Below are 21286 nucleotides of genomic sequence, written 5' to 3'. Positions count from 1 at the left end.
TGAAGAACGTACCTCTCTGCCTCTGTGGGGTGTGTGTGTGTGGGGGGGGGGGGGGGGGCAAAGATTTGTTTACCCTTCACAAATTCTGCAGGTAATTGCAATTTTGATTGTACATTTATTTATTTCATTCAGTGTGTGGACGGATCGCGCTGATGTGATTTTGTGCGTACGGCAGCTGAGGTGGGAGGTTAGTGAGTGTGTGTGTGTGTGTGTGTGTGTCATTCCTCTGTCATAATGAAATGTTTTGTTCCATTAAGCAGAATGTAACTGTCTGAGAGTCACAGTGAAACTGAACAAAACAACAAGAGCAAAGTTTCACCTTTTAAACCTGATTAATGGGATTTTGGATCAATTAATATATTCATGAGTGACTGTTGTATAGAGAGCGGCAGCTGACACACACTCTGCTCTGAATTCACTTCCTGTGTGTGTGTTTGTTTGTTTGTTTGTTTGTTTGTGTATCAATCATGATCAATTACAGTTGTAATAAAGTCTGAAAAGCTTAAGTGAAATGAAATTTCTCATTTTTGTGTAATCAGTCAAAACTGAGATCACAAGATTCAAATAAAAAGGAAGTTGTAATATGTTGATGCATTTAAAATCAATTTTCTCCCAATTTATTCACTTTTATCAAATCGTTAAGAAAAGAATCCTTCAATTTAAACTTTAAATCAGCCTGAATTTCTTAATCAAGCGGAAATTTAGGGATGACTCTCATGTTGTTTGGTACATTTTGACTTATGAGAAACGCAATTAAAGCCAGCGAATGTTTCATGATCCATTTCATTACCAGTAAATTAACCTACATTTTGTACCATTTACCAAACGACAAAGCTGCTGCTGAACCTGAACCTTCGTTGGTAAGTTAGATCATTTTAAAGATCAAGAATTCAGCTTTAATTCGACATTGAAGGTTTTTTTTAATGAAGTTTGACTTTTTTTTTCCTCCTTTAAAAAGTCTTTAGCTGGAGCTGATTGGTCCAGTCACGCAGTAGCCCCGCCCCCTAGCCCCTCCCCTTTCCCTCTAAATGAGCATCATGTTGTATTTCAGACTGAGACCATCAACTCATCAGGGAGGAGGAGGGACATTTTCCCATAGACTTCAGTACGGTCTGACTCCTTTTGACATGAAGCCCGATGACCTTTGCCCCCTGACGCTTTGTTTAGTTCAGTGTGTGGACCTGAGCCGCCTTCCTCGGCCTGCTCCTGCTCCCCAGAGGATTCACCATTTACATTTCAATGACCTCTGCTGGAGCACCACACTCAGGACTGAAGTGGAGATGATTCCAAGCACATTTAGAGGCACACAGAGATCTAAATGTTAGGCCGCAGACAGTAAAAGAAAGAATTAGCAACACACAACCACAGACACACACACACAAACGTCTAAATCTGGGCGTTCAGACAGTAAAAGAAAGAATTGCAATTGATTAGTGAGCGCTGCTGAATGGCTCACTCCCTCTGCTTTCCACCTCCTGCAGATTACTGCATCGATCGCCCCAACACACACACACACAACAGAAAAGGCCATCTTTTAACCATTCAGAACGGCCGGTTTAAATGTTACTGTCTAGCGCACTGCCTCTTAATGACAAATGGAAAAACGGCTTCTGTATGTGTGTGTGTGTGTGTGTGTGTGTGTGTGAGAGAACAAATGAATTGTAAAGGGGACAGAAAAATACGAGACAGGGTGATAAATACGAAAACGACAAATAAAGAAATCATGAAACAAAGAGACAGAGTGATTAAAAAGCAATAGAGGGGAGAAAGTGGAAACTGGAAGAGGAAAATAAAACAGGAAGGAAAAGGAGAAAGAGCAGCGGAGGAGAATAGAAAACAGGAAAAGATGAAGGTAGATGAGGAACGATGCTGCTGTTACAGCATGATGAGGAAATGTTCATTATGTGGTCACTGAACATATCAGTGGTGCATTCACTGCCAACATGTTTCATTTTTATACCTGAAGATCATTAAAAATAATATCCAGCTCAGTGATCTTCTCCACAATCAGTCTCTCCTCTGATTGGCCAACCGACTGAGACGTAGTCATTTTCTGTTGCTGTACCAGACATTTTCCCATTGACTTCAACACAGTCGCATTGGGATTCAGCTTTAACGCTTTCCCACTTCCTGTCATCAGAGTCCGGAAGAATTCTATTTAGAAAGGATGAAAAACAACAAACACCAAAGAAGAAGAAACGCAGCAGGCCATGAAAATAAAACCAGACAAATATTGTGTTTACTGCAGCCGGGGGAGCGCCCCCGTGCAGCTCCAGTTGTTCCAGTTGTTGTTAATGTGTGAACTGGGAGCAAACTGGGATTTAAACGAGTGAAGTGCGCCTTTAAAATCTGCAGGGTGGGGCTGTAAAGAGCCATCTGGTCTTTAAAGGATCGGACTGAAATCACGTTCATTACAGTAATATTAAATAAATGTGCTGACGGAGCGGAATTTCTGCCCCCACACCTTCCTGCTGCGTTTATTTATAGCAGGTCTCGCTCCAGTTTTGGGACTGATCTGGTTCCTGCTGGTGTCTCGCAGTGTCACTCTGTTCATGGGAGGCGGTCCGACCCCATCAGGTCACATGGTCCCGCTCAGACTTCCTGTCCGAGAGCTGAACTGCTTCCTGTCCAGCTCATGTACTGACAAGCAGCATCAAGAGTCAGGCTGACATTCTGCCCGCAAAGGTCAACACACACACACACACACACACACACACACACACAACATCTTGCTATCATTGCCAAGTCCAAAAGGTCAACTTCATGCTGATTGGTGATAGAACTATCAAATGAACCAATCAATAGGCAGGACGAGAGAGAGCGAGAGAGAGAGAGAGAGAGAGAGAGAGAGAGAGAGGAAAAGCTTGGACAGAGAAGTGACGGGCGAGTGAGCTAAGAAGAGAGAGAGAGAGAGAGAGAGACGGGAGGATGGGAAATAGGAAGAGAAAGGTGCAGAAAGGTCAGCATGTCAATACAGGAGGGGGGGTTTGAACAGAGTGGGGGGGTTCAGAAAGGTCAACACATGTCAATACTGGGAGAGAGGATCTTCTGTTTAAATTCACACGTGAGCACTGATCATCTTTATCACTGTAACCATGACGACTAAGGTCTGGGTGAGATCGGATGACTTCCTGGTTGTGTCACCGTGGCGTTGGAGGAAGCAGCCCCCCCCCCTTTCTATTTGTACTGTAACTCCATGACAACAGTATCTGTGAACTAATCATTTATCTAACTGAACCTGAAACGTAAAGACAATGAGGTCAAACTGCACGTCTGTTCTCATCCTCCATCTTTGATAGCAACCTCATCGGACGCTCCTATTGGCTCTGGTGGGTGACGTCACAGCCAATCAGAGGCCTAGCTGTGAGCTGCCTATGGAAACAGAGAAGTCTTGTTTCGTTCTTTAAACAGTTACTGAAATATTTTTTCCTCTTTTATTCCAGACGTGTAACGTTGTGCAGTTTATATTTAATTGTGCTGATTGAGTGATTGTGTTTTTATTGTGGCTGACGTTAAAGATGGAGAGAGATAACAGCATCAGTGTGATATTGCAGACACTCTGAGCTGTCGCTGCTTTCCTTTTTAATCAAAAGCAACAATCGACATGTGGACAGGTGACCAGCGCGCACACGCACGCACACACACACACACACACACACACACACACACACAGTGACAGCCCCGGAGTAATAATTCCACTCTTCCAGTTATTGCTCAGAGCTCAATATCACTTTAATTCCCTGAAGACGTGTGTGTGTGTGTGTGTGTGTGTGTGTGTTGGGGGGTTAGAGGTCCCTGTCCACTCAGCCTGGAGGTCCAGTTCTGACTGAAGCTCTCTCTGTGATGCAGCCGTTCACACAGACAGGTGACGATGGAAGTCCGACCCTCCTCGCTGACTTCACGCTCACCAAACTCATCCACAGATTCTCCAACATGTTAATCTGAAGGACTGAAGGACATTCAGTGTTTTTATTTGGATTTTCAGTTCCAGTCTCGACCAGCAGAAACTGTTTCCACTCATGTTCTTACTGGAGCTTTCAGTCATGTCATTTTCTTCAGTTTCAAAGTTCCAACCTTATTTTATTGGACGACAGTTTTTGTTGAGGTCCTCTGGTTGTTGTCAAACGTCCAATCTGTTCCCATGGAGATGCAACAACAAACAAGCGGGCATGGGCAATCACACACACACAATATGTTGTGTGATTCAAGGACAGAAGAGTTGATAAATCTCTTTAATGCTCTCCAGATGGATGCTGGAACTTCACAGTTTAACCTCAGGATACCCTTCCAAAACTCCGACTCACGGAACAGATGCGTCTCTGAGCCTGGTCTGAGCAGAAACGCTGCCATGAAACTGCTCTGCTCCGCAGATGAAAGGTCAAAGGTCACAGAGGTCAACAACAAACCCCAGAAACGTGACACTTTGCGGTTTCACTTTGCTCAGGTGGAGCTCAGAGAAACTGATGAATGAAAAAATGTCAATCAGTTCGATTGACTTGTGTCAGTTTGTGGATCCACTGCTGAGAGAACGTGCTGATCTGGTCACGTACCAGACGGTGGCGGTGATTGAAAAAGAACAAAGCTAAATGCTACTAGCTTAGCGAACGCCCGACTCCAGACTAAATAAAACACACATCTGTCCGCTCCTGCTGCCGGAGAAGCCATAAGAAGAGGTTCGTTCTCTGTTTGACCACTAGGGGGGATTTTTCTACGGAGTGAAGCACATAATCTCCGTCAGTAGCTGAGTGCTCAGACATACTGTCCACATATGTACACACACACATTTAAATGAAATAAGATGCGTGCTTCAAAGCCTAAAAACAGTAAAGACAGAATAAAACATTAAGACTCAGAGGGTCGCTCTCACTCTCCAGCTAATCACGCTCGTTCATTCTCTTTAATGTCGTCTTAGTTCCTGATTAAGTTAATGATAAAAGATACACTGATAACATCTTCAATATTAGGAAGAGAAAATGTAATTACAATGCTCATTTAATCAATTATCCTCGCAGTTATGGTGCGAACATTACCATTCAGCCGTGTATTTGTTAATTTGTGATGGTGGGAATGGTTTTTATCATGGCGGCGCACGCAGAGAGAGCAGCGCTGGTTCGACTGGGAGGGAACGGATGGAAGCCGCTGCAGTCGTGATTCATCACTTGCAAAATACATGCAAATGATCGTTAGTGCTTTACAGTTTAATGAGGAGGTTTGTTAATCCTAATTTTATCTGGAACGTTGACGCCACTTTAAAACGTCGGCCCACTTCTGCTCAGAGTGCAGGCACTATTTCTTCTGGTGGAAGGGAGAAATGGATTTCATGGTAACTCTGGTAAAATATTAGTTTTGTTTTGTCAGTTGATCTTTGACGGCACCACGATGAGAAGTTCATGAGGTGGAAATATAAACATCTACCACGATAACCCACGAATGAAACGTCATCCTGGAGCTGGTTGTATGAAACTAAAAGGAAAGCAGGCTTTTCCTCAGCCAAAGAAAAGGCCAGATGTTCTCCAGAAGAAACACAACGTCTCTGCTGCTTTAAATAAGACTGAACTCTAAGAGTGTGAGACGTCCCGCTCTGCAGCCGGACAGAGAGCGAGAGAGCATGGAAGAGAGAGAGAAAGCTATTATGATTCAAAAGCAGCGAACAGTATTTGTCTTCATTTGGTGTGACTGCCTTCATGTGTTATTATTAGTGGCTGCTGGATGGAGGGAGAGAGGGGGAGGGAGGGAGAGAGAGGGGGGAGGGGGGCTGTGGTAAAGAGAGAAGAAACAATGGAGACTGATGGGAGGAAAGAGGAAAAAAGAAAGGACAAGCTTTAGGCAGTGAAGGAATCAGCCACTGTAACACACACACACACACACACACACAATATGTTTAAGGCGGTCCGGGACATGACATCTATTTTAAATATTTGTCCTGCTCACAGGGAGATGAAGGAAGGTCAATGGACTACACACACAGACACACACAGACACACACAGAGGATGCTTCAGTTTCCATTCCTCGTGCTAAGCTAACTAGCTAACCGTGTAGTTCTACATCTGCTTTGTTGTGACATCACAAACCTCCTCAAGTCCTGACAGCTACTTTGACTGGAAGACGACAGAACCTAGACCACATGGAGGTCCGCCTTCAGACCGTCCGGCCCGTTAGGACATATTAATGTTTCTTCAGTTTAATTAGTTCGACCTTTGAGCCTCATCACTGCTGTGAAAGTGGAGCTGGCTCAGATCTGCTGAAAGATGTTTCTACCTATCAAAGAAACGGTGTCCTGCTTGACCTTCTTTCTTCGTGTCTTTCATCCACATCTCGTCTCCACCTCAACAAATGTACTAGTATTGATGTTCAGTGTTTTTTTCTGCCTTTGTTCCAGTGATTAATCCATAAAGCAGCAGCTCTGACTGCTTCCTTCCCATTAATGATGTCTGTATATTTTTCTGTGCTCCTAGATTGAAAATGATTTCCTTCATTTGATGATTCTTTCCCTTTTGTTTCTCCTCTTCATCGCTTTATATTTCTTCTTTTATTTTTTGACATGAATTCTCATCCAAATGAATCTCCCTCTGCTTCGATTTCTGTCTCCTCCCGCCGTTTTCAAGTTGTTATCATTTGTTCCGATGCAGTTTCTCCTCCAAAAACACACAGAGTTCGATGCACACAAGCATACAAATGTAAAATTGTGTGCACAGCCATGTGCACGCACAATAATCACAGGCATGCATCTAAGTGTAACATCACAATCAGACACACACACACACACACACACACACAAGTAACACAGCCGCATGGTAGCTGCTTCAGTTTCCCTCCTCTAAAGTGTAACCAGCTGATTTAGCGCTGAGGCACGTACTGGAGTGGAAAACAAACACCCCCAGCAGCAGCGGAGGCGGCGGCGGAGCGAGAGGTTGCGTTTGACACCAACGCTCGGGGTAAAAATTTAAAGAGAGGGAGTTTACAGCAGGCGTCCAGCACCTGGAGCCACGGCTGCAGAGCGTCCACCAACACTTCCTGCTGCAGTAAACCCCACCCGTCTGCTGCGCCGCGCAGGACAAAACAAACACCACCGCAGCAGCCAGGGCTCCGTTTTCAGATCCAGACTCATTAAAGTCTCGTTAGAATTAAAACCACATGACACCAGATCTAATGATTCTGAAGTCAGACCATAGCAGATCCAACTGAACCGGACCAAAAAGGAGAACCAGACCAGATCAGACTGAACCGGACCAAAAAGGAGAACCAAATCAGACTGAACCGGACCAAAAAGGAAAACCAGACCAGATCAGACTGAACCGGACCAAAAAGGAGAACCAGACCAGACCGGATCAAACTGAACCGGATCAAAAACAAGAACCAGATCAGATCACACTGAACCGGACCAAAAAGGAGAACCGGATCAGACTGAACCGGACCAAAAAGGAGAACCAGATCAGACTGAACTGGACCAAAAAGGAGAACCAGACCAGATCAGACTGAACCGGACCAAAAAGGAGAACCAGATCAGACTGAACTGGACCAAAAAGGAGAACCAGACCAGATCAGACTGAACCGAACCAAAAAGGAGAACCAGACCAGACCGGATCAAACTGAACCGGATCAAAAACAAGAACCAGATCAGATCACACTGAACCGGACCAAAAAGGAGAACCGGATCAGATCAAAATGAACCGGACCAAAAACAAGAACCAGATCAGACTGAACTGGACCAAAAACAAGAACCAGATCAGCTCAAACTGAACCGAACCAAAAAGGAGAACCGGACCAGATCAAACTGAACCGGACCAAAAACAAGAACCAGATCAGCTCAAACTGAACCGAACCAAAAAGGAGAACCGGACCAGATCAAAATGAACCGGACCAAAAACAAGAACCAGATCAGCTCAAACTGAACCGGACCAAAAACGAGAACCAGATCAGACTGAACCGAACCAAAAAGGAGAACCAGACCAGACCGGATCAAACTGAACCGGATCAAAAACAAGAACCAGATCAGATCACACTGAACCGGACCAAAAAGGAGAACCGGATCAGATCAAAATGAACCGGACCAAAAACAAGAACCAGATCAGACTGAACCGGACAAAACAAAAAACGAATCGGACAAAAAAAAAAAGAAACGAGGACCGGCTGGACCAGGAACCACCAGAAGACCAAAACCAGGAGAGGGCTCAGAAGAAAACACACAAACACACACACAACAGATCGGTGATGGGAGTGAAGCCATAACCTTCCCCTCCCTACCCACAATCCCTCTGGGGACTGCCTCAGCCAGCTGCTGCCGCCTCCCCCCTGACTGACAGCCAGACACACACAGTGAAAATTAGAGAGAAACAAAGTGAGGGAGACACATGGGGCGAGAGACTACAGGGAGGGGGGAGGGGAGGGAGAGAGAGAGAACATTAGGAATGAAGTGGGGGGGGCAAACGACAGCCAAAATCATGGAGGCGTTTCCTGTTTGATTAGAGCAGATTTCTCTGTTGGATTGTAGTGATTATGGAGGGTGACAGAGCCAGGTGACACACACACACACACACACACACACACACACACACACACACACACCCATCTCATGACACCAAACGCAGACATCACACGACAACGTAACATGATGTAACACAAACAGCTTCGACACAAAAAGATGATGTAAAGCCGATAATGAAAGGAAACGCTGTGAGCATCATCCTCCTCGTCTTCATCGATGTCTTTTAGTGGTTTTAAATGTGCAGCAGAAAGCTGGGAAATGTTTTTTTAAACATTCGTTAATATCCAGTAAAACCCTGAGCTTGATTAGTTTAGATTCTTCAGTTGGGACTTTTACCGTCTACCTTTTTACTCCATCATTTGTATCCACGTTCTCCATGAACACTCAAATATTACCACATCAGATTCCTCTGGTGTCACATCTGAGGGGCCGGGAAACATTGGGAATCACAGGAGACGGAGCTAATGTGCAAATAATTCATCTATTTCGACGAAAAGGAAAAGAGAAGAGGAAGGAGGAAGTGGAGAGGAAACGACAAGATAAAAGCATCTTGGAGACAGAAAGAAAGTGAGAGAAGAAAAGAGAAAATCCCCGTCGTCTCTGTGACAGTAAAACCATTAATCCACATGCTCACAACCTTATAATGAAATTATTCGACAGAATCCGCTTTCACTGTGTGAGTGTGTGTGAGTGTGTGTGAGTGAGTGTGTGTGAGTGTGTGTGAGTGAGTGTGTGTGAGTGAGTGTGTGAGTGTGAGTGAGCAGATTAATTTGGCAGGGGGTGAGGATTTGCTCGATCCTGCATCTGGAGAGGAGGGAGGATTTTACATCTCAACCCTCCCTGCTCAGCTCAGCATTAGCAACACACACGCACGCACGCACACACATACGCACAAATGCATGCATGCATGCACTCACAAAAAGAGACGCACACACCAGGAGGAACAAATAAAAGTGGGAACACACATCAATAAATATGCAATTACACACAGCAAAATACACACACACAGTCGGGAACAAGTAGAGACACACACACACACAACAAAGCGACAGAAGGACAGAGATATAATCTGTTCGTCTTTTCATTGTTGCCGTTTGTTCAATTGTCACTTTGGCTCCTGGATGAGTGAGCCCATGTTTCCTTTGATCTCACTGTCTGTCTCACACACACACACACACACACACACACACACACATTCTTGGATTTTATGTAACGACAATAACAAGCTGAGTTCTCACACATTCATTTATCGATTTTTAGATTTTACACATTTTACTGTCAAACAGCTCAAATGGTCATCGGATGATCAGATCCGGCTCAGCCTCCCTGTCCTACCTGCCGTCCACGCCAACACAGGGAGCACACTGAGCATGTGCGAGCGGGAGCAAACAGGAAGCAGATCGTCTCTGTTGCTTCGTCACAGGAACACCCCAAAAATTCAAAATGTGAACTGAAAATGTGAACGACAGTCTGTCAATCACCCAGTAGGCCCGCCCCCTGACCCCTCCCCTCCTTCCTGCTCTGTTTCCCTCTGTAGACTTTAAACTGAGGGAAAAAGTGTCAGGTCTTATTAAAGACGCTGAGCTTAATCAGGTTAGAACCATCTGAAGAACACATTTCTGTTTCTGGAGTTACAAATGTGATTCTTTTGCTAATATTCTCCTCCGTTCGGTCCATCGAACTCTGTTTCTTCCTCCATCTCTTTATTTCCCGTCTCTTATTGTTGCTCTTTTCTCCCCCGTCCTGCCTCCCTCCTCTCTCTCTCTCTCTCTCTCTCTCTCTCTCTCTCACACACTGAGCCTGTTGAAATTCAGTCCATCTCTCAAGGTTGTTATCTCTCTCTCTCTCTCTCTCTCTCTCTCTCTCTCTCTCTCATCAGCATCACGTCGGCCAGGGATGGGGTCAAAGTTCACAGTGCTCTGCCTCCCTCCGTTGTCCTCCCCCCGGACAGCTTGATTGACAGCAATCAGGACTAACCCCCCCCACTCTCCCGTTCTCCCCCTCCACCTGTCAAGACAAAGTGGCTGATTGTGTGTGTGTGCGCGTGCACCATTCCCTCTGTCATTTTTAATTATCCAAATCACATTCAGCTTCATACACCTGCCCCCCTGCCCCCACACCTTCCCGCAAAAAATTTCCCATAATGCCCCAGTTCATGCTCTCACCAGACGCTGTCAGGAGGGCACCGTCGCGCCGCCATTAGCATAAGAGTGTGTTTGTTTAAAGAGCCGTCCCGCCTATAAAATCAAACAATTAGAGATGCAGACAAGCGTCGGCCTATTGACTGCATAAATAATCAGAGCTGGTCTTCTTTCCTCTTTCTTCCTGCGGCCGTCTTTTCCCTCTCTGGACACTTCATTTATTGGTTCAGACTCTTCCCTGCCTCTGTCTCCGTCCATCTCAGATCTCAGTTATTCCCACCGCTAATGAACCTGCCGGACCTCACAGGAAGTCAGAGAGGGGGGTGATGGGTAATCAGGATGCGAGGCTCGACGCTCACCGCTGTGACCTTTAGTCTCGCCGCAGCCGGGTCACGGCGGGCCTCTGGAGTCATCTGGGCATGCAGGCTGGTGAAACCTGCCTGAAACTCACAGTGGTGTGCGCGTGTGTCTGTGTGCAGCTGAACGCTGGCTTTTGAATATGCGGGTCTGAAAAATTCATCTCAAGGCCCTGAAGTTCAATGCTGAGACACAGAGCGAGTGAAATATATCTGAGAAATTGCGTCTGACACGTGTCTGTGTGTGTTTGTGTGTCTGTCTGTGTGTGTGGGAGATAATCTGAGCTAAATGAAGACATCCTCAGACTTTGACGTGTTCTTCACAGACTCTGTTCAAATATTTCTCAGGTGCTTTGGTAGAATAAAAATTCTTCTTTCTTGTTAATTGCCCAGCGTCCATGTTGCTTGTCTGCCCCCCCCTCAGGTCACATTCATACATTCAAGGGCAGTTTTTTAAAGCCCCTCGCTGATCAAAGCTTCATTTAAACTGATATTCTGACCTCCGTCTCACAGACTTGGGGGGTGCTGTGCTCTTTAGCAGTAACAACGATAATGTTTTAAATTGAATCATTAAACTGATTCTCCGTATTTTAACATTATAATAAATATAAATCTGTTGATCACTTCATCGAATTTAACAGCTGGAATAATTCTAATTAATAACTGGATCACAGATAATTCACTAAATAGATAAAACTGTAAAATTGTAATAAATCTAACTGAATCCAGAGTCTGGAACCTGACCATCAGGGGGCCACTGCATTGAACTCTATGGGAAAATGAAGAGCTTTCCCAGATCCAGTCCTGACTCCTCCTCAGTTCCACCTTCTCCTCTAAATATGGTTTGTTCTGGTTCCAAAAAAATCAAGATGGCTGATGACGCACTGATTGACTCATCAGTGTCATATGACCGGCGTGGTTGAGAAAAAGAAAGTAATCCTTCATAAAGAAAAAGGTCTGGTCAGGACAGGACGGTTTCTGGGTCTGTCTCTCTCTCTCTCTCTGAAAACTGTTGAATCTTCGACGTCAGAGTTCACCTGAATGCATCAGTCCCTGCGGGAAACGGAATTAGCACTTCCAGTCCATGAAACCCTCCACGGTAATATTCCCATAATCCACCGAGGGTGGCAGATCCATCCTGTCATCCCTGCGTCCTCCCACGTCTCCACATCTAATTTTTACCTGCGGTGACACTCATTGGCTGACAGTTTGATTGACAGGCTGACAGGAAGCGGTGTTGTGTCTGTGCTGCATCGCTGTCGTCTTTAATTTTCCCCTCATCTCCGTGACAACGCTCAGGCATCTTACATCTGTTGTACACCGCTCCGAGCGAAGGCGTCGGTTAGCAGCTGCAGGTGAAGGACTCAAACAGGATGCTAAAACTGTTACTGCACCGACTGCAGCAGCTTCAGTTCGATTTCATTTACAGATTTTAAACACTAATGCAGAGAGAAGTGATTTCTGAAGTCCTGGCGTCCTGAGCAGAGAGAGAAGCCACACCCCCTCATATTTGGAGGAGAAGGTGGAGCTAATCCTTTCCTAATGACCTGCCCAGGATGAGCTGGGATTGGCTCCAGAACCACCCGTGACCCGGAAACAGATGAGAGGAGAAGATGGATGGATGGAAATCAAATCATATGATCAGCCATCTGTTAAAGCTGTGGGGGGGGGTCCAGATTTTACACTTTCTACGTCTTTTATTTTGAAGGGATGATATATAAAGGACATGGCTGCATTTAGACCATATGGATCCTCACTCGTGTCATTTCTTTGTGCATATTGTGTTTTAATGTCCCTCCTCCAGCTTCTTCCTGTTTCGATCTCTGACTTCCTCTTCATCAATCACTTTGTAATTGTTCAAACTCTTTTGACTAACACATGCAGTTTACTTCACCCCCCCTCCAGTTTAATTAGCACCCGTCTGTCCGTTGCTTCTTCATCTTCAAACACCACCTGGTGTCTTTAGAAACACCAAACACCAGTCTGCTCTTTAAAGTCCAACAAAAAGCACAACACAACACTTCCACTTCGTCAGCAACAACAAAACTTCCCTGACCTGCACAACTTCACGGAGCAGCTCACCGATTGTTCGGGATGTGTGTTTAGCCTAGCTTAGCATTACCCCCACAGCTGACAACATCAGCCTAGCTTAATTTAGCATTAAGAGTGAAAGAACGAGGAAACGACTTCTGTAGTTCCGCCAGACAACGGATGGAAACGCAGGTGAGCTAAGTGTGCCTCCGTAAACTTTCCGCTGACTCGACTGAGATAACAGACGGCTCATTTCATACGCTGGTTGCTGCATTCTGCCGTGTTGTGACGTCCCCCCACAGTTAGCCGGCATGCTGCATGAAGAGCTGCAGTGAAATAAATCAGATGAGTTCTGTGATGAAAATGTGTTTGAAGAGAAAATCTCGTTTCTGTGATGGAGATAAAAATCTAACTCCAGCTTCAGCTCCTTCCCTTCAGAGACACAAATCTCCCTCCAGGTCTCCATTGATGACTAATAAAGTTCATGCAAATACAAGCTTCACTCTCAACAACACACAGACACACACACACACACACAGCGACATGGAGCTTTACATCCTGTTTAATGACTGCTCGCTCTCCCCCTCTCTCTCTCTTCATTAAGCATTATCAACCTCTCTGGCCTAATCTCTCTGAAATTAGTGTCTGGTCTCCACCACCTAAGTGACTGGCTGGCATTCATTAGCGCCGCGTTTTAGCCAAATCAATCACGCCGCGCCCCCGTCCGCCATGCTTTCTTAAAATGTCATCCTCAAACTTCTCACAATCAATTAAGCGGGAGATTAATGAGGCCAATTTGCCGCCAACACGTCGACCTTCCTTCGCTGCTGAAAAGGCCGAGCGTGTGCACACCAACATAAACACACACATGATGTAGATGTACTCCTGGAATAATACATGTACACAGCGTAGAAAGGCTGACACACACACGCAACGTCCTGTTTGTCAGTTCAGACACACCTGAAAACAAACGTGTGACTGCTGAGCACATGTGAGTCCTGTAAACAGGAACATGAACAGGAAGTCAAGAAAAATGTTGGAATTTCAACCAGCTGATGCTTAAAAAGTGTCTGCCTTTCCTCCTCCAGGTGAGCGGCGGCCCACATTGTTTGTGTCACTTCCAATCTCACAGCTGCCTCAATCGGCCTCGGGATCTGCCTCATACGGTTGTCATAGCAACTCTCCAGGGATTTATAACTGGGTATTATGGGATGTCTAGTGTCTCGAGCTGCAGGATCAACACACGGTGTTAATACAACCACACACGCAGGGCCTGGACGCGGCGGCTCAGCTGCTCCCAGCCGGTTCAGGCCTCGTGTTAACACGAACGACGCCACAATGTGCAGAGCGGCAGGACGGGAAGAGCTGGCTGTCACGGTGGAACGGCCCGCTCTCCGCTGCGAGTTCATGCAGGATTAAAGCACGACGGATCAAGAACAAATTCGGCGAAAGAGGTGGCAGTGACGTTCGACACCAGGCGTCCCCGTGGTGCGCTCGCCGTCCGACCAGGAACAGCTGCTGGAGGGCGCTGTTCCCCGGAGATGGCGCTTTAGACCTTCAGACTACATGAAGCTAAATCAAATAAGTCAACTGGGGTTGTTGAAGTGATTTCAGTTTGTCACAAACTCTTTGTATCTCTGAGGATTTTCTTCTGTCAGGATTCTTGATTATGATAAAAGGAGATTAAAGAAGTGATGAAGGCTCACTGGTGCCAGATTGTAATAATAATCAGGTGAAACTGAGACAGACACAAACACACAAACAACAAAACAACAACAAAAAAACTGCAGTACTTTCGTAGGTTTACAAAATAATCTCACCAAAACGTGCACACTTAGTGTGTATCGTATAACACACACACAGATTACCAGCCTCTATCAGATGTGGTATCGTCAGCCTGGTTGTGATGTTAAAAGCTCAGCCTTTGGGCTGTATGTTAAACAGATAAGAAGTGGAGCATTTTAGGGATTAAAACTACAAGTCACACACACACACACACAATCCTGAGGGAGTGAACAGCGATAACCCAGTCATTATCATACTTTCATAATTCCATTTAATAATTCAGTTAAACCGTGGCAGCAGCTGGATGTTGAGGAATAATTGAAGTTGGCTGTGTTGAAAAATCTGAGTCTGAATGATGAGAAATCACTGTGCTAATAATTTAAAGGTATATTATGAGAAATAATTCAGCTTCAGAAAAGCTCAAAGGCAAATCAGGAGAAATAATTCAGATAACAAGACGATGTAAAACCTTCACTCTGTCAGACAGGATTTGAACCGCAGACTGTCGGATCGCACGGCAGGACAGAAAACAGGAAGTGGAGAAAGCCGGTGCTGATTCCAGTGAGGCTGAGGAGCTTCCTGCCCTGACAGACACTAACACATCTCATACTCCATATTGAAATGAAGAAGATGCACTTTAAAAACCACCCAACGACAACAAACAGGTCAGTGTGACTTCATCTGCTCTGAGCAGAGTCACTGACGAAGATGATCTTTGGGAAGTCAAAGACTTACTGGGAACCCGTCACAGTTCCTGAAATATTTCACAGAGCACTGATTCTGCATCATGTTGATGGTTGAATGATGCAACATTGCAACAACAAGTGGAAATTATTTATCAGAAACCCCAGACACTGAAAATTTTACTGGATCAGTGTGTGTGTGTGTGTGTGTGTGTGTGTGTGTGTCTCCATTGTTCACACACACACACACACACGGTGCCGTGAACAGATCCTACCTGTAAAATGTGGCTGCCCAGGTGAGGCTCGAAGATCTCAGAGGCGATGGCGCTGGGACTCCTCCTCCGCTGGCTACCGATAGCTAAACACACGCACACGCACACACACACACACACGCACACACACAAGGAGAGAAAAAGCACAGGACAGGACAGAAGAAGACCGGTGAGACTCAGACACATTGATACGAGCAAAGCTACACACACATACACACACAAAAATACATGTTCTCACACACACACACACACACACACACACACACACACACACACTTTGATACAGCCTAGCGTGACGAACACACATGGCACAGGACAAGAGGAACCAATGAGGTCAGCTCTGCAGAACAGAACAGTGCAACAGCTTAGCATTGTTAGCTCTCCTCACCAAAACCTGTGAGATCTGGTGGGCTACATGAGGAGCTAACGATGCTAACAAGTAATTCAGTGAAGAACATTCAAAACAGTGTTGTCGACAGAGCAAATTAAATCAGACTTGTTAGTTTTCTGGTCCAACATGCTGCAGTTTGTTGTTGTTGTGCGTTCCAACAGAACCAGAGACAATCTGAACTGAACAGGAAAACATGAAGTCGGCTGATGTGGGTTCTGGTGTCGCTATGATACGGTTAACAGCTGAAACTGGAATGTGATCAGTAGCAGAGTGAGAGAGGACGAGTTTTCCAAAGTTCTGTGATTGTGACCAAAGTGAAAACAGTTTTATCTGACTGATGTGTCCCTAACTTAACACCCACCCTGACTTTGGGCGGGAAAGCAGTTCAGGTTTGGACCTGGAAGCCTTCCAGGGGACATCGTCTTTTTTAGCTGAACTCGGCCCTCAGAGGCTTCAGTGACTCATTTCTCCAACATTGTCTCTGACAACAGAGGGACAGATGGGACGTGGAGAGCTGATCACATAAGAAACATCTGAACTTCTGGAAAAGGACAGAAGAAGCAGATGGACGAGCCAATAGGACGCAGGAGGATGCTTTGGCTCGCCACTCCTTTCTCGTCTTAAACTATTCTGCAAATGTCCAGACAACGAAAAAACCAGCTGAAGGCTCAGCTGGACTCAGACAGGTCTGTCCCTCCGACGAGGAAGGGACGAGTCTGAGGACACCTCTCTCTTTCTGCTGCCTACTGTCCAATTTCATGAATGTCAACTTCCTATCCATCACTGCTGTTCATCTATGGAGAGAGAGAGACAGACAGACAGACAGGAAAGAGAGAGAGAAATGGTTTATAGCTTTCTAAAATTTCACCCTGAGGGCAAAACTCTCTCCAAAGACAAAAACCGAAAGTACAACAGCCAGCGAGAGAGAGAGGGCGGCAGAGAGAGAGAAATCTGCCCTCAGGTTAAACTGTCTCTGTCTCTGTTTTCCAACAGAAAGAGGAGCGAGTGGAAGAGGAAGACAAAGCCTTCTCCGGCTGGAGAATTTGAATTTTAAAACACGTACAGTACCGGAGCAACAGTCTCACATTAAAATAGGTCACGTTCTGAGAAAGAGTTCAGCAGCATCCAGAAACACAGAGTGAGAGAATCCAGTAAAAACTGCAGGACGTTAATTCACCATCAGACAGCAGCCCGATGTTTCAGTAACACAAATCAACAATTCACACAATAATGACTGTTAGAGACAGACAGCTTCAGACAGCGGGGCATTAAAACTCACTAAAAGAGAGATTTTTCTGCCCTGAGGTAATTTTCTCCTCTCTACACAACCTCCGTCCTCGTCTCCCTGCAGACCTCATTACACCAAATTTACACACACACACCCTCCTGTCGTTTTTGGGGGCTAATGTAGCTGAATTAGGCTCAATTAATGATGTAATGAAATGCCCTTGTGAGCGAGAGAATTTGAAAAAGGGGTGAGGAAAGACAAAAGAGGAAGAACGGGGGGGTGTGAGGGAGCTCAGGGTGATCTGGTGGAAGAAAATATAAATGTCATGTTTCCTGTCTGATGATGTTGAGTTTTCTCTGATGACAAAGATTTAATTAAGACTTTAATTTCTTTAAATATGAAAGGAAGGAAGTGAAGCTGATGATGATGATTATGATTATCTGGACAAATATGAAAACGACACGAAGAACACAACGACAGAAAAGGGGGGGCAGGAAGAGAAGCTAAAGGAGGGGATGAGGAAAAAGTTAAAGGAGGAAGACGACGCCGAGGACGACTGGAAATGGATGAAGAAGATGGAAAAGACGACAGAGAACACGGACGAGGAGGAAGGAGAGGAAGAAGAGGGAAGGAAAGCAGGAGGAGGAGGAGGAGGAGGAGGAGAGGATGGTGGTTTGGTGCAGTTACACAAATTGCCAATTCAATTAGTGGAGGTGTAAGAACAGTGTGTGTGTGTGTGTGTGTGTATGGGGGGGGCAGCCATTTTGGCAGCATGTCAGAACCAATTCATCAAGACCTAACAAAGGACTTCAGGGATGGAGGGGGAGAAGAAAGGGGGGAGGACCAAGGGACAGAAGAAGGAAACATCGACAGGTTAACGGAGGGAGGAAAGGAGTGAGGAAAGGAGGGGAGAAAGGAGGGGAGAAAGGAGAGAGGAAAGGAGTGAGGAAAGGAGGGGAGAAAGGAGGGAGGAAAGGAGGGGAGAAGGCGGGGGAGAAAGGAGAGAGGAAAGGAGGGGAGAAAGGAGGGGAGAAAGGAGAGAGGAAAGGAGTGAGGAAAGGAGGGGAGAAAGGAGGGAGGAAAGGAGGGGAGAAGGGGGGGGAGAAAGGAGAGAGGAAAGGAGGGGAGAAAGGAGGGGAGAAAGGAGAGAGGAAAGGAGTGAGGAAAGGAGGGGAGAAAGGAGAGAGGAAAGGAGTGAGGAAAGGAGGGGAGAAAGGAGGGAGGAAAGGAGGGGAGAAAGGAGGGAGGAAAGGAGGGAAGAAGGGGGGGAGAAAGGAGAGAGGAAACGAGGGGAGAAAGGAGGGGAGAAAGGAGAGAGGAAAGGAGGGAGGAAAGGAGGGAGGAAAGGAGGGAGGAAAGGAGGGGGAGAAAGGAGAGAGGAAAGAAGGGGGAGAAAGGAGTGAGGAAAGGAGGGGAGAAAGGAGAGAGGAAAGGAGAGAGGAAAGGAGGGAGGAAATATAAATCAGATACTATTGAAATCTATGGGAAAATGTAAACATTTTCCTGGATCCACAGATAATTCCTTCGATTTGGGGATCTGTTTTTGTGGATGAATTTTATGTTTGAGTTTACAATTTTATTTTTCATATCTGTTGAAGGTGTTTCTTTTTTGTCTTTTTAATTTACAGACAAAAGTAATAATGAAACAAATGTACCTCCACAGAGAGGAAGAGGGAAAGTGGATTTTTACAAAATGGCTGAATTGTATTGTTAATTACACACACAGACACACACTCAGCCTCCCCAGGCTGTTTAAAGTTATCAGCAGAGGAGACATTTGTTTTAATTAGTATCTTTTTAAAGGCGGCTTTCAACCACTTTAACTTTTCATGGCCGTCCCTGCTTAATAACCCATGCTGGCTCTCTCTCTCTCTCTCTCTCTCTCGCTCTCCTCCCTCCGTCATCAGACTTTAGGCGTCGTCCTCCATAACGAGCTCTCAGACAGCTCGACCTCCCAACACCACAGAGGAAGAATGAATAGTTAATCCTCCGGACTGAAGTCAAGCTGCTTCGATACGTCTGATGTCGAGGCAGGAAGCGAGTCTGACATGAGCGCTGGCATCAAACATGGCGGATGGGAGATGGTCACATGACGGAGGAGGCCCCTCCCCTCTGAGATTAACTCTGCTGTTTCAGTGTCGCGGCGGCGGCGGCCTATTTTCTGATGTTGCTGCTGCACTTTGGCTCTTTTGGTTTGAAGAAAGATGAATAAACGTCCACCCCTCCATCATCTCGGCCTCGTGGTCGGGACAGGCCGCCGGTCTGTAACACGGCCGTTCACACTGACGGTGCGTGTTGGAGGCAGATCATACACAGTGGTGCTAATCGCTGATCCACCGTGCCGCCCCCCAGTCAGTAAAAGTGATTCTGATCATTGATTATTCTACAAAACCAAAGCAGCCATTTATCCAAACGCCAGGAGCAGTTTCCCAAAGCCCAGGGCGACTGATGGGGGAGGAGGGGAGGAGGGGGAGGAGGGGGAGGGTTAAAGGTTTGATAAAGCCCCTGTTGATCGTCTCCTCCCTGAACGACATGATTAAGACTTTATGTGCCATCTCAATCAACACACACACACACACACACACACACACACACACACTCTCACTTCAGTCTTCACTCTTTGTCGTTTTCTAAACTGTAGTTCATTGCCTTGCTCCCTCTCCCACACACGCGCACACACACACACACACACCTCCCTGTGTATAATCATCTCTGCTGTCTCTCCACTTGGCTGAGCGCCAGCTGGTGTGTGTTGGAGTCAAGGACGAGAGAGGACAGAGAGAGAGAGAGAGACAAATGAGGACAGAGGAGGACAGGGAGACAGATGAAGGATGGACGGATAGAAAAATGACATACTGACACACTGACAGAGACTGAGGAAGAAAAGAAAACACAACAGGACGAACACCAGTGTGTGACACTGCTGAAGGTTAAATCATCATCGAGCTGATTGTGAACAAACTCCTTCCTGTTGAACAGAGAACTGAGTGTTTCCTCTGTAAAACAGAACACACCATAAACTCACTGAGATCAGAAACATTCAGGACTGATCCAGTGACAGCTAAGCCTCTGATTGGCTGTGACATCACCCAGCAGAGCCAATAGGAGCAGCCGATGTAGAGACGTGACTCTAGACGTCACATTCAAAGATGGAGGATGAGAATGGACGGATAGAGACACAGAAGGAGTCAGACGGTCAGACTGATCAACGGACACGTCTGATAATCTGCCTCTGAAAATGGAAATTGAATGTTGCGTTAAGATTGCGTTGATGTTGTGCGTTTATGTATGTTTAAACATCAGTCCATAAAGGCAGAGGAGGAAAAACTTTACCTCAACAAAACAAACATCTTTATGTCCTGCAGATATTCTGTGTGTGAGAGACTGGAGGCTTCTCTTGTGTCTCAGTTTGTCAGAGTACAGGATCAGCTGCTTAGTGTTTTTTCACAGACACACACACACACACACACACACACACACACACACACACACACACACACACAGCAAGAGTTCAGTGAGGCAGGAAGGTATTGGCACTGAGGGAATACAAGGAGCAGACAGTAATTAGGAACCAGCCTACTGTACCATAGAAACACACACACACACACACACACACACACACACACACAGGAGTCTGATATGTTCCTGGGCACTCACACAGACACACACACACACAAACACACACAGTGTAATTAGGTAGGGGCCCTGACGCCCCAGTGGTGAACTGAACAAGGCCCTGAATACCCGCAGAGGGAGCGGCTGAACACCATAATACATGTGAAAAGGGCGTGAACACACACACACACACACACACGGACAGACACGCACGCACACACACACACACACGTTAATTAATTGGCAGCCTACTGTGCGTGAGGGGAACAAGGCGGTGGACGGCCGCGGCGGGAGTGTA

The 21286-nt window shown here is 46.0% G+C and overlaps 1 protein-coding gene across 1 annotated transcript in view; it reads right to left on the bottom strand.

Moving 5' to 3' along the window:
* The window catches only part of npas3 (neuronal PAS domain protein 3), a 160926-nt gene that overhangs the window by 44454 nt on the left and 95186 nt on the right, over window positions 1–21286 (bottom strand). The window contains exons 4-5 of the mRNA XM_029493976.1: window positions 15758–15840; window positions 8250–8263 (exon numbers count right to left, since the gene is read on the bottom strand). Coding sequence (XP_029349836.1) covers window positions 8250–8263; window positions 15758–15840 — 97 coding nt within the window. The remainder of the gene's footprint in view (window positions 1–8249; window positions 8264–15757; window positions 15841–21286) is intronic.

This window comes from Echeneis naucrates, chromosome 22 (genome assembly GCF_900963305.1).
Source record: "Echeneis naucrates chromosome 22, fEcheNa1.1, whole genome shotgun sequence".
Classification (NCBI taxonomy): domain Eukaryota; kingdom Metazoa; phylum Chordata; class Actinopteri; order Carangiformes; family Echeneidae; genus Echeneis; species Echeneis naucrates.
Note: the sequence above shows the minus strand (reverse complement) of the source record. Positions and strands in the feature narration are given on the sequence as shown.